The 13,423-nt window shown below is 48.7% G+C and overlaps 1 protein-coding gene across 1 annotated transcript in view; it reads right to left on the reverse strand.

Moving 5' to 3' along the window:
- PLA1A (phospholipase A1 member A) overlaps positions 1-13,423 on the reverse strand; it is a 47,640-nt gene that overhangs the window by 22,644 nt on the left and 11,573 nt on the right. The window contains exons 6-9 of the mRNA XM_056109116.1: positions 11,893-11,982; positions 9,956-10,123; positions 7,482-7,571; positions 3,045-3,159 (exon numbers count right to left, since the gene is read on the reverse strand). Coding sequence (XP_055965091.1) covers positions 3,045-3,159; positions 7,482-7,571; positions 9,956-10,123; positions 11,893-11,982 — 463 coding nt within the window. The remainder of the gene's footprint in view (positions 1-3,044; positions 3,160-7,481; positions 7,572-9,955; positions 10,124-11,892; positions 11,983-13,423) is intronic.

A 13,423-nucleotide genomic window follows, 5' to 3' on the forward strand; every position in this document is an offset into this window, starting at 1 on the left:
CCTGCTGTGCTCTGCCCAGGGCAGGTTCTGCAGATCTCTTTGACTTCTCTCCTTTCCTGTTTTTCGTTTTGGGGCCACACTGGTGATGCTTAGGGCTTACTCCTGGCTCTGCACTCAAGATTTACTCCTGGGGACCTCCAGGAATCCAACCTGGATCAGCCACATGCAAGGCAAGCACTTTACTCTCTGAACCGTATCTCTGGCCCCAAGAGTCTTTTTCCTTTTTGAGGAAGAACCTTGCATAGTTTTACTTTGGAGTATTCTCTTAACAAACTAACATTTACAGATAAAATATTTTCCTCTGAAGGAAGATATCCAAGGGAAGATTAAGGACATTCATTCCCTTTGAGGAGTGGTTTGGAGGGAGGGAGCCCCTGGCTAATATGTGTTTTTCTCAGCCATTGAAGCCACAGCTGTGCACCCAGGGAAAACCAGGGAGGGAAGAAGAAGTAAAGATTTCTTTGTAAGGAAAGAAGAAAAAGAAGTGAAGAAGTGTGTGTGTGTGTGTGTGTGTGTGTGTGTGTGTGTGGTGTGTATGTGTGGTGTGTGTATATGGTGTGTATGGTGTTGTTTGTAGTGTATGTGTGTGTGCTGTGTGGTGTGTGTGTGTGGTGGTGGTGCTAGATGGTGTGTGTGTGTGGTATGTGTGTGGTGTGTATGTGTGGTGGTGTGTATGTGGTATGTGTGTGTGGTATGTGTGGTGGTGTGTGTATGTGGTGGTGGTAGTGTGTGGGGTGTGTGTGTGGTGGTGTGTGTGGTGTGATATGTGGTGTAAGGTGTGTGTGTGGTGTATGTATGTGGTGGTGGTGGTATCGGGGTGTGTGTGGTGTGTGGTGTATGTGGTGTGTGTGCGTGTGTGTGTGTGTGTGTGTGTGTGTGTGGTGCTGGTGGTAGTGTGGGTGGGGGGAGGTGAGGGGTGTATACGTACTGAAAAAAGCATGGCCTGAGAATTTGGCCAGGCTCTGTTCTCATTAGAAAGAAATCTTGGGATTTCACAAAGATCTAGAAAGTAGGGGAAAGACCACTCTCAAACTTCCCTCTGCCCCTCCCCTTTAATTGTTTCACTTTCTGTTCCTCCGGGAATCGAGTAGAACTGTGTCCTGACACCTTCTAAGGCATCACACTCAACTCTTCAGGGGAAGGTTGAAGGGCTGCTGGTCTTAGGGGAAGGGGGGTGCCTAGGATCACCAGCTCTGTGGACCGTGTAAAGCTGCGGTGGGATTCTGCTGCCCAATCTGTACTTTTCTGATTGCGTGGGGCTTATTCCAGGGTAAGAGCTCTGGGTGATTCCAGACTGCTTAGGGGACGGCGTGGTGCTGTGGATGGAGTGCAGGGCTTCCTGCACGCTGCAGTGTACTTCCCCATCCATCCGAGTCTGCAGTGTACCTCCCCATCCGTCCGAGTCTTGACTCCTGTCAGTGCTGGTCTTTCTCTCAATGCCTCGGGGAGGTGATGAAACTCCCTCTAGATGGTGCAAGACCTTGACCTGATGCTATCAGCAGCATTTAGCTACCCTTCAAAAGGCTCACGTGAACCATTGCTCACTCCTTGGCCTGGCTGAGTGGGACTGAGCGGGGTGGGGTCTGGCCATTGCAAGGTGTTTTGGAAGCCAGAAGACACTTGTCTTCCCAGGTATACAACTGGGGTTCAACACTAAGTCTGAGAAATGGTCCCAAACCCAAATCTGACCTGAGAAGTTCAACTCCCAGGGCTCCCCAAATTGCTGTCATGTCCTTCAGGCATGGCCTCGTCTGGCTCTGGCCCTGCACCCCACCTCTGCTCACAGTTCCCCACGCCTGCTGTCCCCACTCCCCAGCCTCTCGTGCTTCCCAACACACACACCTGCTCTGGCCCCCACGGGTCACTCCTGAGCTTCCAGTCTTATCTCAGTGTCCTCCGCCTTCACGGCCAGGCTCGGCTCTGTGGCCCTCACTTCTCTGTGGGGCAGCTGGGGCGGGCGCCCTGGGTAGGGATTCCAGAGCAGCCACCAGCTCCTGCCAACAGCCTCACCCCACCCCCTCACTCCCCAGCGCAGCTCAGTGCAGGGCCAAACACCGGCTCGCTTTACCTCTCTCGTCTTAGGATGCGCACATCTTTTAGAGGGCTGACCTCTGCATTGCCTCCCCAACCCCCTTTGGGTTTTCTGCTCTCTTGATGCAACTCTCGTTTGTTCTTTTTGTCAAACCCTTCCATCTGACTGCCTGGCCTGTCCAGCTTCCCCCACTGGACACCGTCCTGCAGTGGGAAGGAACGAACCAAACGCTTTTGAAAGAAGTGTCACCCTGTCCCCTGCTAGACTGCCCTTCCCTGCAGGGAAGGGTCTCGGCGCTCTTGGCTCAAGAACCAACAACCAACCAACGAGCATTCGGAACCCCAGTCAGGAGGGAAAGGGGCTGGGGATTAACCATGCAGCACCAATCCCCGCTGGCCCTGCCTCATGCTGATGACTAATGACTCTCCCTGGCATGCTCCACCAGGAACCCAGCCTGGACAGCTCCTCACTTCAGAGGAGATTCCCCTTCGAGCCTCAGCTAAAGTCCTGCTACTTGTAGCTACTTCCGGCCTGGGTATTGAGAAATCCAGTCTTTCCATTCAGGGCCTCCTTGTTCTCACTCCCTGTTATGCCACTCCACCACTGCCGCCTGGTCAGCTACTGTCTGCACATAATCTTGAACCCTGGGACAGTGGCTCCATCTATGCTCCGCAGCCCTGCTGCGGTGGGCTGAGCCCACCCTCGGTGACCGTGCAGTGGCCCTGCGTGTGCTGGATAAGCATGTGTGCACATGCATAAGGCAGCAAAGCAACGGAAGACTGGTGAGGGGAAGAGCAAGTGCAGGGTTAAGGCGCTTGATCTGCACAAGGCTGACCCAGGTCTAGTCCCCGGCACAGCGTCCCTTGGTCCCTTGCCAAGAATGACCCCTGAGCACAGAGTTAGAGTGAGCTCTGAGCATCGCTGGGTGTGGCCCCAAACCCCAACAAACAAATTAAAATGACTTTTTTTAAAAAAAAAGAAGCCTGGCTAGCCATGTGAGATGCTTACGTACATAGTGACAGTGATCTTGGTTGAAGTGGTGACATTGCTGCTAAGGAAGGTGACTTCGATGTTAGTTTCCTTGTTTCTCGGTTCCTGCAGGAGAAACTCCACCAGACTATGATGCACTAGAAAACCAAAACAAAGCAGATCACCAGGGGTCAGGACATGCAAGGTGCCAAGAGCCTCAGAGGGCCCTAGTGCTCTTAGGATCCTCAGCTCTGCCTCACATCAGCTCTGGGACCTGGAGCGGATTTTCTGTCACCAAGATGCTCAGCTTCTTCAATGGGGATATTAAAATACAAATCATGCACATCTTTGGCAGGGAGAGAGTGCAACTGTCAGAAGAGATGAAGTCATGAACTTTGCTTATAAATGGATAGACATGGAGAGTATCATGCTAAGTGAAATGAGTCAGAAAGAGAGGGACAGACATAGAAGGACTGCACTCATTTGTGGAGTCTAAAACAACATAACATGAGGCTGACACTTAAGGACAGTAGATACATGGGACAGGTAGATTGCCCCATAGCTGGAAGCCTGCCTCATGAGCAAAGGGGAGAAGGCAGCTGGAATAGAGAAGGGATCACTAAGAAAAAGATGGCTGGAGGAGTCAGTGGGGATGGGAGATGTGTGCAGAAAGGAGATAAAGGACCAAAAAATGATAACCTCTCAGTGTCTGTATTGCAAACTATAAAAGTAGAGAGAGAGTATGGGGAATATTGTCTGCCATGGAGGCAGGGGTAGGGTGGGAAAGGGGGTTATACCGGGGTTATACCGGGGATATTGGTGGTGGAGGGATGGGTATTTGATCATTGTGTGGATTGTAACCCAAACATGAAATCTTGTAACTATCTCATGGTGATTCAGTAAAATTATATATATATATGTGTGTGTGTGTGTGTGTGTGTGTGTGTGTGTGTGTGTGTGTGTCTCAGCTGAGTTAGATAATATCACTTCTGCCTTGCCACTAGGTACTGTGACGACAAAAAGGTTGTTGAAGAAAAGTTCTCATAGATATATAACCCAATGGCTGAGCATGGGTCCTGCGATGCATGAGGCCCTGGGTTTAATCCTTAGTGCTGCAAAAATAATTAAAAATTGGGGGCTGGAGTGATAGCACCGCGGGTAGGGCATTTGCCCTGCACGGAGCCGACCCAGCTTTGATTCCCAACATCCCATATGGTTCCCCGAGCACCGCAAGGAGTAATTCCTGAGTACAGAGCCAGGAGTAACCCCTGTGCATCGCTGGGTGTGATCCAAAAAGGAAAAAAAAAAAACATCAAAAAGCAAAAACAGAAAACAAATAAAAATTTGCTGAGGAGTATCTGGCCCATGGAGAGAGCTCAATGGGCTGAGCAACGCTTGGCATGTGGGAACCTGGGTTTGATCCTCAGGACCACACAGACCTCAATCATCACTGGGAGTAACCTCCAAATACAGAACCAAGAGTAGTGCCCAAACACTGCCAAGTCGAGGGGGGAGGGGGAGGAATGGAAAAGGAAAGTTCTGCTTCATCCTTCCCTACATGACTCTAGAAAGTCCGGGAGGGTTTTCCACTCCTGTTGCACACACACTGAGAACAGACTGCCAACTGTGCAGGTGCATGACAGGAACTGAACAGTGAGGGTGTGTCAAGGAATCCGCACCCAAGACCCCTGGCCCTGCTGAACCTCTGTGTGCCTTTATCTCTCCATCAATAAACCACAGCGCCCTGACGTCACCACGGAGAACATGGTGAGGGCATAAGCACTTTGCGTGAAACACTTTTCTACAAGGGGAAAGTGGCACTGCTAGAAAAATGGAGGTGATTCTCTAACTACACAGGTGCTTGCGGAGCAGGGATCCGAGGGGACCACTGTGCCAGCAACACCAGGTGCACAGGACAGGGGAGCTCAGAGCTGTGCTGGCCTGGGAGTGGGTGGTGAGCGGAGAGGCCAGTATCTGGAGCCCCTGAATGACCCAGGTAGAGAGTCTGTGCCCCCTCCCGGGGGGGGGGAGGGGAGGAGGGGACCAGCTTTGATGCTCAGCACACGCAGGTAAGCAGATACCACCCAGGCTTGATTTTGTCTGTGCCCTCAGGGTTGGAGCAGGCAGACAAGCTTTGAGGAGAAAAACAGTCTGCAAAGGCCTTCTCAAGAGAGACCTGAAACTCCCTGCACCGCCCCCCTGTTGGGGAACAGTTTTCCTCTCCAACGGTGTGTGGACACATTGTGCACTGGGTCCAGGCAGATGTGGAGTGAAGAATGACAAGTGCATGGAGAAATACCCTCCAGGAGCAGCTGATTGACTATTTGAGTTGTGTACTGGACAAGGACCCTGCTAGGGTTGGGAAGGACTAATCTGGCCTGAGGACTGCAATTTGATGATGCGATGTCCCCAGGAGGAGCCACCTTTAAGCATAGTACATCTCTTGCTGTGTTCATGTAGAAGTCAATTTAATACGATCGTTTAAATGTATTACTAGCAAAGGAAATGAGAGGGCAATATACCTTTAAACGGGGTTTACCCTTTATGATCTTTCTGTTATTTATACTGCTAGCCTTTGAATTAAATAAAAAAAAAAGTCAGATGTGGAGCATGGTGACAGACACGGTACAGATAAGACTCAACCTTGCAAAGTGGCCCAGAAGCAGAGCCTCACAAGAGGGAGTATCCGGGCAAAGTTGGCAAGAACACGGTGTCAGCCAGCATCAGTGTTTGGCCTTGAGCCTCACTTGACCTCCTAGTCACATAATCCCTAGACACAGAAACCGTCACATATTCTTAGCAAGTCATCCTAATGGCAGCATCTAGCCTTGATGGGGATTGGACAGGGGCAAAGCAGAGTTGGAGAGGTGATAGACCAATAGTGCTAAACTTTCTGTGATTGGATCTTCCTCTTAAGCTGAGACCCCCTACAAAATATATGCGTGTTTGGCAATAAAGTGAACAGCCATCAGCTGCTTCTGGAGGGTGTTTCTCTGTGCACCTGTCACCCTTCACTCCATGTCTGCCCAGACCCGGTGCACAACGTGTCCAGGCACTGTTGGGGGGTGGGGGAATATTCCCCAACACCCCCACCCCAAAGCTCCCCCAGCCTCTCCAAGGTTGGGATTCCCAGGGTCACTGCGTTGGGGCTGAAAGTTGGAGCCAGAAGTCCATTCCCACAGTTGCTGCCCCTCCTCAGCTGAACTCTGAAGAGATGATGAGGCAGCTACAGTCGACAAGATTTTAGAAGGGGCAGAAGAACCAATGTGGAGGCAAAGGCGGAACTGGCAAGATCTGGAAATTCCACACATGGAGTTGAATGCTGACATTTACACTTATCTGGGTTACCTTGGATACACCTCCTCTGAGAGACATGTGTCTCATGTATGAAACGCCCACTGCAGCCTCCAGCAACCCACTGTGTCCCTAGGAGGAAGCCATGAATTCTCTCTGGCACACAGACATACCAAGTTTAGTCTTCCAAGTCCTGTTTGACCCTGGGAAGGAATTATTACAAGTCCCAGTCACTGTCACGTAGTCCTGACTCCCTGTTTACTGTTTTGTTTTACCATCACAAAGGGTTGCCTGAACTGTGTTGTGCAGTTACTGTATTGTGTTTTCTACATCAAAGACTCAGATGCAGTCACTTGCTTCTGGTCACAGATCTGGAAGGTGGAGAAGCCGAGTGTCACATCTATGTGACTCCAGAGTGAGTTTGGGGAGACATGTCACATTATAACAGTCCCTCCAGAACCTCGTTACAAAAATCCCTTCACCAACCTGATACTGATGAACAGAAAGTAATTTAGTGTTAAGGTGGTGATCTAATTTATCCTCCTAAAATGAAGACCATGACAATTGGTGTTCAGTAGGAAGCTTGCCATGGGTTGGCAGCAGGAGTTGGGGAAAGAGCAGAATAGAAGAGGGAAGGAACACTGCAGTGATGGTGGAGGGAAGCGGTTAACCAGGAGGAAAAGTGGGCGCTGAAAAGTGGTAAAGTGTTGTGTAAGAAACCACATCAGTAACAGTCTTGGAAACCATCATGCCAAAACCTTATCAGTCACAGTACTAAAAACTATCATGCCAAAATCTTATCAGTCACAGTACTATAAACCATCATGCCAAAATTTTATTTTAAAAAGTGCCCGTCGGGTCTGGAGCGATAGCACAGAGGGGAGGGCATTTGCCTGCACGCAGCCGACCTGGGTTTGATCCCTGGCATCCCATATGGTCCCCTGAGCATCATCAGAAGTAATTCCTGAGTGCAGAGCCAGCAATAACCCCTAAGCATTGCTGAGTGTGGCCCAAAAATTAAAAAAAAAGAAAAAGAAAAAAGTGCTGTCAGAGAGACAGACTGGTGGGTTGGAGGGAAATTGGAGACATTGGTGGAGGGAAGAGGATACTGGTGAAAGAATTGGTGTTGGGACATTGTGTGTCTGAAACCCCAGACTCTGCTGGCCAGAAGCCAGGATGCACTCACCACAGTATGGAGCCTGAGAAGTCGTCAAGAGGTAGACTCTCACTTCCTTGGGAGGCGGCTTTATCTTAATACCCCCTTGTTCCAACAATCCTGGAAGTAAAAAAAGCAAAAATAGAAGAATTCCAAGGAGGCCATTTTAAGACTCCCTGGTACCTGCCCTTGTATTGATTCATGTACCCACTTACACCACAAATAATATCATGTGCCCATTATGTACCAAGCCCCATGGTGAGTCCCAAGATGCAAATCACTCAAGGCAGCAGAAAACCAAATATATAAGTGAACCGGAAGTACATGTTTAGATCATCTGGCCCATCGTCAGGAGACATTTAGTAGAAATTAAGATTACAAGAGACACAGTAGTGAATCACCAGAGATTTTGCCAGACCCTGGACTGAGCCAATTCCACCACGGCACCTCAGATGGGGTGGGCGTGCCCTCTCTGTCCACTCCAGATAAAACCCCGGTGGCCACAAGCCTCCAGAAGCAAAACCCAGGTACGCGGGTGCAGGGACTAAGACTCCAGGCCATGTGGTGGCAGCAGAGATAGGTCAGCCCTTCCTGTCTCCCCTCCCACTTGGGGTCCTGGCTGTCATGCCCACGATCAGCCTCCAGGCCCCATCTCAGTGCATCAATGGCCTTGATCTAGAAACTCCCAGATGAATCTCAAATGGATTAGCTTTCTCCAGAGATGTCTCTGGACCCCAACCATTTACAATTTTAGAATTCCAGAGGCGCGTGGCTACTTTTGCGGCTTCGTGACCTCTCACGATATTTCTGATAAGCAACAGAAAATAAATATTTAGCATCTGCCCCTGGCAGGCAGGCTTGAATGGTGGTGGGAAAATTCAAAATAAGGGTGATGGGAAGGTCTAATGGTGGTGGGATTGGTGTTGAAATCACTGTCACTGTCCTCCCGTTGTTCATCAATTTTCTCGAGTGGGCACCAGTAACGTCTCCATCATGAGACTTTGTTGTTACTGTGTTTGGCATATCGAATACGTCCCGGGTAGCTTGCCAGGCTTTGCCGTGCGGGCGAGATACTCTCGGTAGCTTGCCGGACTCTCCGAGAGGGGTAGAGGAATCAAACTCGGGTCGGTCATGTTGGCTGCATGCAAGGAAAACGCCCTACCCGCTGTGCTATCGCTCCAGCCCTGGTGTTGAAATATTGAATTTAATCGATGTGAACAACCTCATGAAAATAAAATTTAAAAAAAAAGAATTTAAGATTACTGTCTAACTCGTAGAACCCTCTCAATGCCTGCCGTTTGAGTGGTAACCCGTTCAGCAGGAGCACAGAGGGATTGTTGGGCCTGACAAGTCGGGGAAGTACACTCCAGGCAGAGAGTAGTTGGGGAAAAAGCATTCAAGGTAAAGAAAGATGAAGTACTCTTGGAAGAGCAAGCAGTATCACCAGGGTGTTCTGTGCAAGGGAAAGTGTAGTGAGATATGAGATGGTGTGAAGTGGCTGCTACATCAGCCAGTCCAAGCCCAGCCGGGGGAAGTGGTGAAAGGAAGCAACACTGATTCACTTTGTTACAGAAGCCTCTCCACTTTGATGTCTTGCCAAGCTGGTATTTGATTCATATAAACAGGGACAGGCAGCTGTGAGTAGCAGCCCAAAGTGGGAAGAGGGAGCTTGAGGGATGGAGAGGAACAGTAGACTTTAGACTTTCTTGGAGTTTTTCCCAGAGCTCTTCGTGATGGATAACTGCAGGATACATGCAGCAGGGACTGCAGAGCGTGAGATGAGGCCAGGTTCCTCAGCCTTCCCACAGCCCTTCTCTCCAGACCAGCCCCAGTCAGCCAGGAACGTGGTCCCGGTGACCACCCACTAGGCACATTTTCAGCAAACACGTGGTACCACGGTCTCCCATGTCTCATTGGGCGATATAAGTCCCCCTTAGAGACTCTCCTTAACACATACACCACAGAGTCTATCATGGGGCTAGAGCGATAGCACAGTGGGTAGGGCATTTGTCTTGCACGCAGCCGACCTGGGTTCGACTCCCAGCATCCCATATGGTCCCCCCAAGCACTGCCAGGAGTAATTCCTGAGTGCAAAGCCAGGAATAACCCCTGTGCATTGCCGGATGTGACCCAAAAAGGAAAAAAAAAAACAGAGAGTCTATCAGGAGTTGAAGAATATTGTTCTGGCTCGGAAGGATAATGGGAAGTCTCCCTTCTGAGAGTGAAGGCAGAGACTCTGGGTGAAACCAGAGTTTTTATTTTTTATTTTTAAGAGTGTCCGGAAGCCAGACTTTGCTGGTGATGGCTGTTATATGCAAGAATGGGTTCGGTGGCAGCAGTACAGAGGGCAAAGGGCACAGAGGCCAAATGCCATCATAGGCGAATTTCTTTACCGCAGTTGCTAGATTTCTTAACTATAGGCTATCAGGACTTAAAGAGGTAACAACTAGCAAGATTTGGATTCCCCTAAACTGAGCAAAGGAAGCCAAATGGATGACATTTACCAATTCTTGGACAGGAAAGCAGAAAAGGGTTAGAACAATCCACACACTCTCCAGCCAGGAAGCTCTTGTAGCTAGCACAGGGGAAGGCTGTCAGTGGGCAGGAGTTCTCCAGGGCACTGATGTAGAGGTGCACAGCCCTCATGTGATCACAGATCAGATAACTGTAGCCTGAAGAAGGGGGAGAAAACACAACCAAGGTTTCAGTTCAAGACCATGGAAACCCCCTCCAAGATATTTACTGTAACAAGGCTGAGTCTGGTATTCCAGTAGGCTATAAATACACGGGATATCCCCTGAGCCATATTTTATAATAATAATGGGCACGGTTATCGCATTTTTCCTTTTCCTTTTTCAGAGTCACCAACGCTAAATCTACCAAGAAAACGCTTAAATTGAGAACCGTCCTTCAAAACTCTTTGAGGCAGGTGTATAGGAGTAGTTAGGCGTTATAGCCCCACTACTCAGAAGGCTTATCTGCCTGCACATTTGTATCGCCCGTACTGACACCCACTATAAACTACACACTTCATAGTTTCGTTATGCCCAACCCAGCAACAAGACAATCAGAGAAGTCGAAGCAATTCACCAACAAGCATTGAAGGTCAGGGTGCGGTTCCTTCAAACAAATAATCATCCCAAACATTCCAACTGAATAACTTGGTTTTCTTGTTGTTTATTGTTTTAAAACGTACAATGAATCATGCTGAATACGTGGAGTCAAGAGCTCTGATGGGTGCCACGACCGCAGGGTTCTGGGATCTCCAAACTCTCCCTTTCAGGTGGGACCACATCCAAGTCTGAGCTGTATATGGGTGCGCCTTTACACCATGCTTTGGACTCTCTTGTATACAGACCTTCCACAAGCACCAGCAGCCTCCCAGCAGACTCAAACAAACCCCTTTAAAAATCATATTATGAATTAAAAAGTGAAAAGTGGCCAACATTTTCAATGTCATGGAAAATTGAAGTCTCTCTCTCTCTCCCTCTCTCCTTTTTTAATTAATTCATTAATTAATTAATTTGCTTTTTTTATGGGGCCACACCCAGCGATGCTCAGGGAGTACTCCTGGCTCTGCAGTCAGGAATTACTCCTGGCGGTGCTCTGGAGACCATATGGGATGTTAGAAATCAAACCCGGGTCTGCCGCACGCAAGGTCAACGCCCTACTCACTGTGCGATTGCTCCAGCCCCCTCTCTCTCCTTTTTATCTTTTTCTTTCTTTCGTTCTTTTTCTGGGGAAGGGGAGAGAGGCTACGACCAGCTGGGCTCAGGACTTATTCGTGGCTCTGAGTTCAGGGGTCACTCCTGGTGGGGCTTGGGGAACCATTTGGTGTGCCAGGGATCAAACCCAGGTTGGCCACATGCAAGGCAGGTGCCCTTTCTGCTGTACCAGATATCCAGCCTCTTTAAAGTCTTTTAAAATCAAACTATCCTCCACCCCTTTAAAATCAAATTGCTGGAAAATGCAATAATTGCTAAAAAGAAACATAGTTTTGAACATGAGCATATTCAATCCACTGAAATAATGTTTAGTCAGTGAAATGATCAAAAAGAATCCTGAGCCAGAGTAATAGCAGTGCATAGGGTACTTGCTTTTCATGTGCTAGCAGAGGATGTAACTAGCAGAGCTCTAGCCATGACGCTAGGCCAGGAAGAAGAGGAACTATGGTCGTCGGTTTGAGTGATGTTAGATCATTAAGAATGGAAAGACAACTTACGTGTGGTGCAGACTTTAATTTTAGGCACTTCTACCCTATGCTCCGTAACTCCCAAGTAACTCCCAAGCACGCATTCAGCAAATGCTGAGTGAGCCTACAGGGACTGACCAAAGACCCACAGGACACTCTGTGACCCACACTGGCCGGCTTAATACAGAAGTTCCAGTGAATTCTAGTCTCTGGGCTGAGCCAACACCCACTTCTCCCTGGCTTTCTGACCTGCATAAATGAAGGCGGGACAGCCGGGTTGATCTTGGCCACCATTGACAAAGTAATCCACGTGTCCGACAGGAATTCGAATGCCCAAATCTGAAAAGAGATGGAACCTCATTACCTGGGCAGATGGTCCAACCCCCACTCCAGAGCCACGCACAGTCTGAACTTCCTGAAAGGTCCACCTCTCTCCTGTGATGCTCCAGAACTAGTACTCATAGTTTCCCAAAGGGACTTTCCCATGGTGCAAGCAAGCAAAGATGAAAAAATGCATAAGGAGATATTTATTTGAATCTAATAGAAATCAAGGCAAATATCCCTCCATATAAGTTTTGATAAATAAAAAAAATGTGGTAAGTTTGGTACATTCCCTTATAACTAGTTACTATTTTGCTTGGAGTTAAAGTTCATAGAAATAAGTTTGGGCCACTTTCCTACAATTTTCTATGTAAAGTGTTTGTGTTCTTCGGAGTGAGCAGACGCCTGGCTACAAAGGGAAGCATTGAGAGAGGGCAGACCTCCTCTCCGTCATAGTGACCACAGCTGGCTCCTCAGAGGGGTGAGACCCAGTTATTAAAAACCCTGATTTTTCTCCCTCCATTGATTACGTATTGTCCATTTAATGTCAACTCTCCAGGAGTTTGGCAATGACCTAGAATTCATTCTGATCCCTCTTTCCCTGAGTCCCAGAACATGTCACCAGTCTGCTCAGTTCTACTTCCAAAATGTGTTCCTGATCTTTCCACCTGTCTGCCTTTACTGCCAACACCTTTGTCCAAACCCCCTCATCTTCTGCCTAGACTGTCACTGTGGCTTCACTCTGCTCTGCTGCCCTTAGTGTGTGCTCTATCCACTTCTCTGTAGAGCAGCCTCCACCATCTTTCCAAAGGACCCTAAATGTCACTGACCATGGAATGCCAACCTGATCCTGTACCCCTTTTCCAGCCTCCCTCAACACCTCACTCTACCTGCCAACCACATTCTTCCATCCTGTTCTCTTCTCCCTAGATCAATCTGTCTTCTGCACCTAGAAAGTTCCCCCAGCTCTCCCCAGGACTCTCATCTGCAAGAGTTTCACCTCATACATTGCCTCCTGGGACATATTCCTTGAGAATCCTATTTGAAGTGGAGTGTTTACCCAACTCACCCTTTATTTATTTTTTATTTTTAAATTAGGGATGAGGACTTTTGGCCATATCCAGTGATGCTTGGAGGCTACTCCTGGCCGTGTGCTCAAGGAATCACACCATTCCAGGGATCAACTGTGATCATGTGATACCAGGGACAAACCTGGTATCTTAATCCTTTTACTATCCTTCCAGTCCCCAACTCACACTTTTCCCTTATCCTTCATCCTTCATCCTTCATCCTTCCTCACTGTCACAATGCACCATTACTCTGAAGCTCTGTCAGGCCAAGGTCCTTTCCTGAATTTTCCTGCTATATCCTCAATATAAGCAGAGTATCTATCGCACATGTGTACGTCACACATAGATGTTGAAGGAATAGTACCTGAATGCTTTCCCAAGCGGCTGAC

Source organism: Sorex fumeus, unplaced genomic scaffold (assembly GCF_029834395.1).
Source record: "Sorex fumeus unplaced genomic scaffold, SorFum_2.1 ptg000265l, whole genome shotgun sequence".
NCBI classification, from domain to species: domain Eukaryota; kingdom Metazoa; phylum Chordata; class Mammalia; order Eulipotyphla; family Soricidae; genus Sorex; species Sorex fumeus.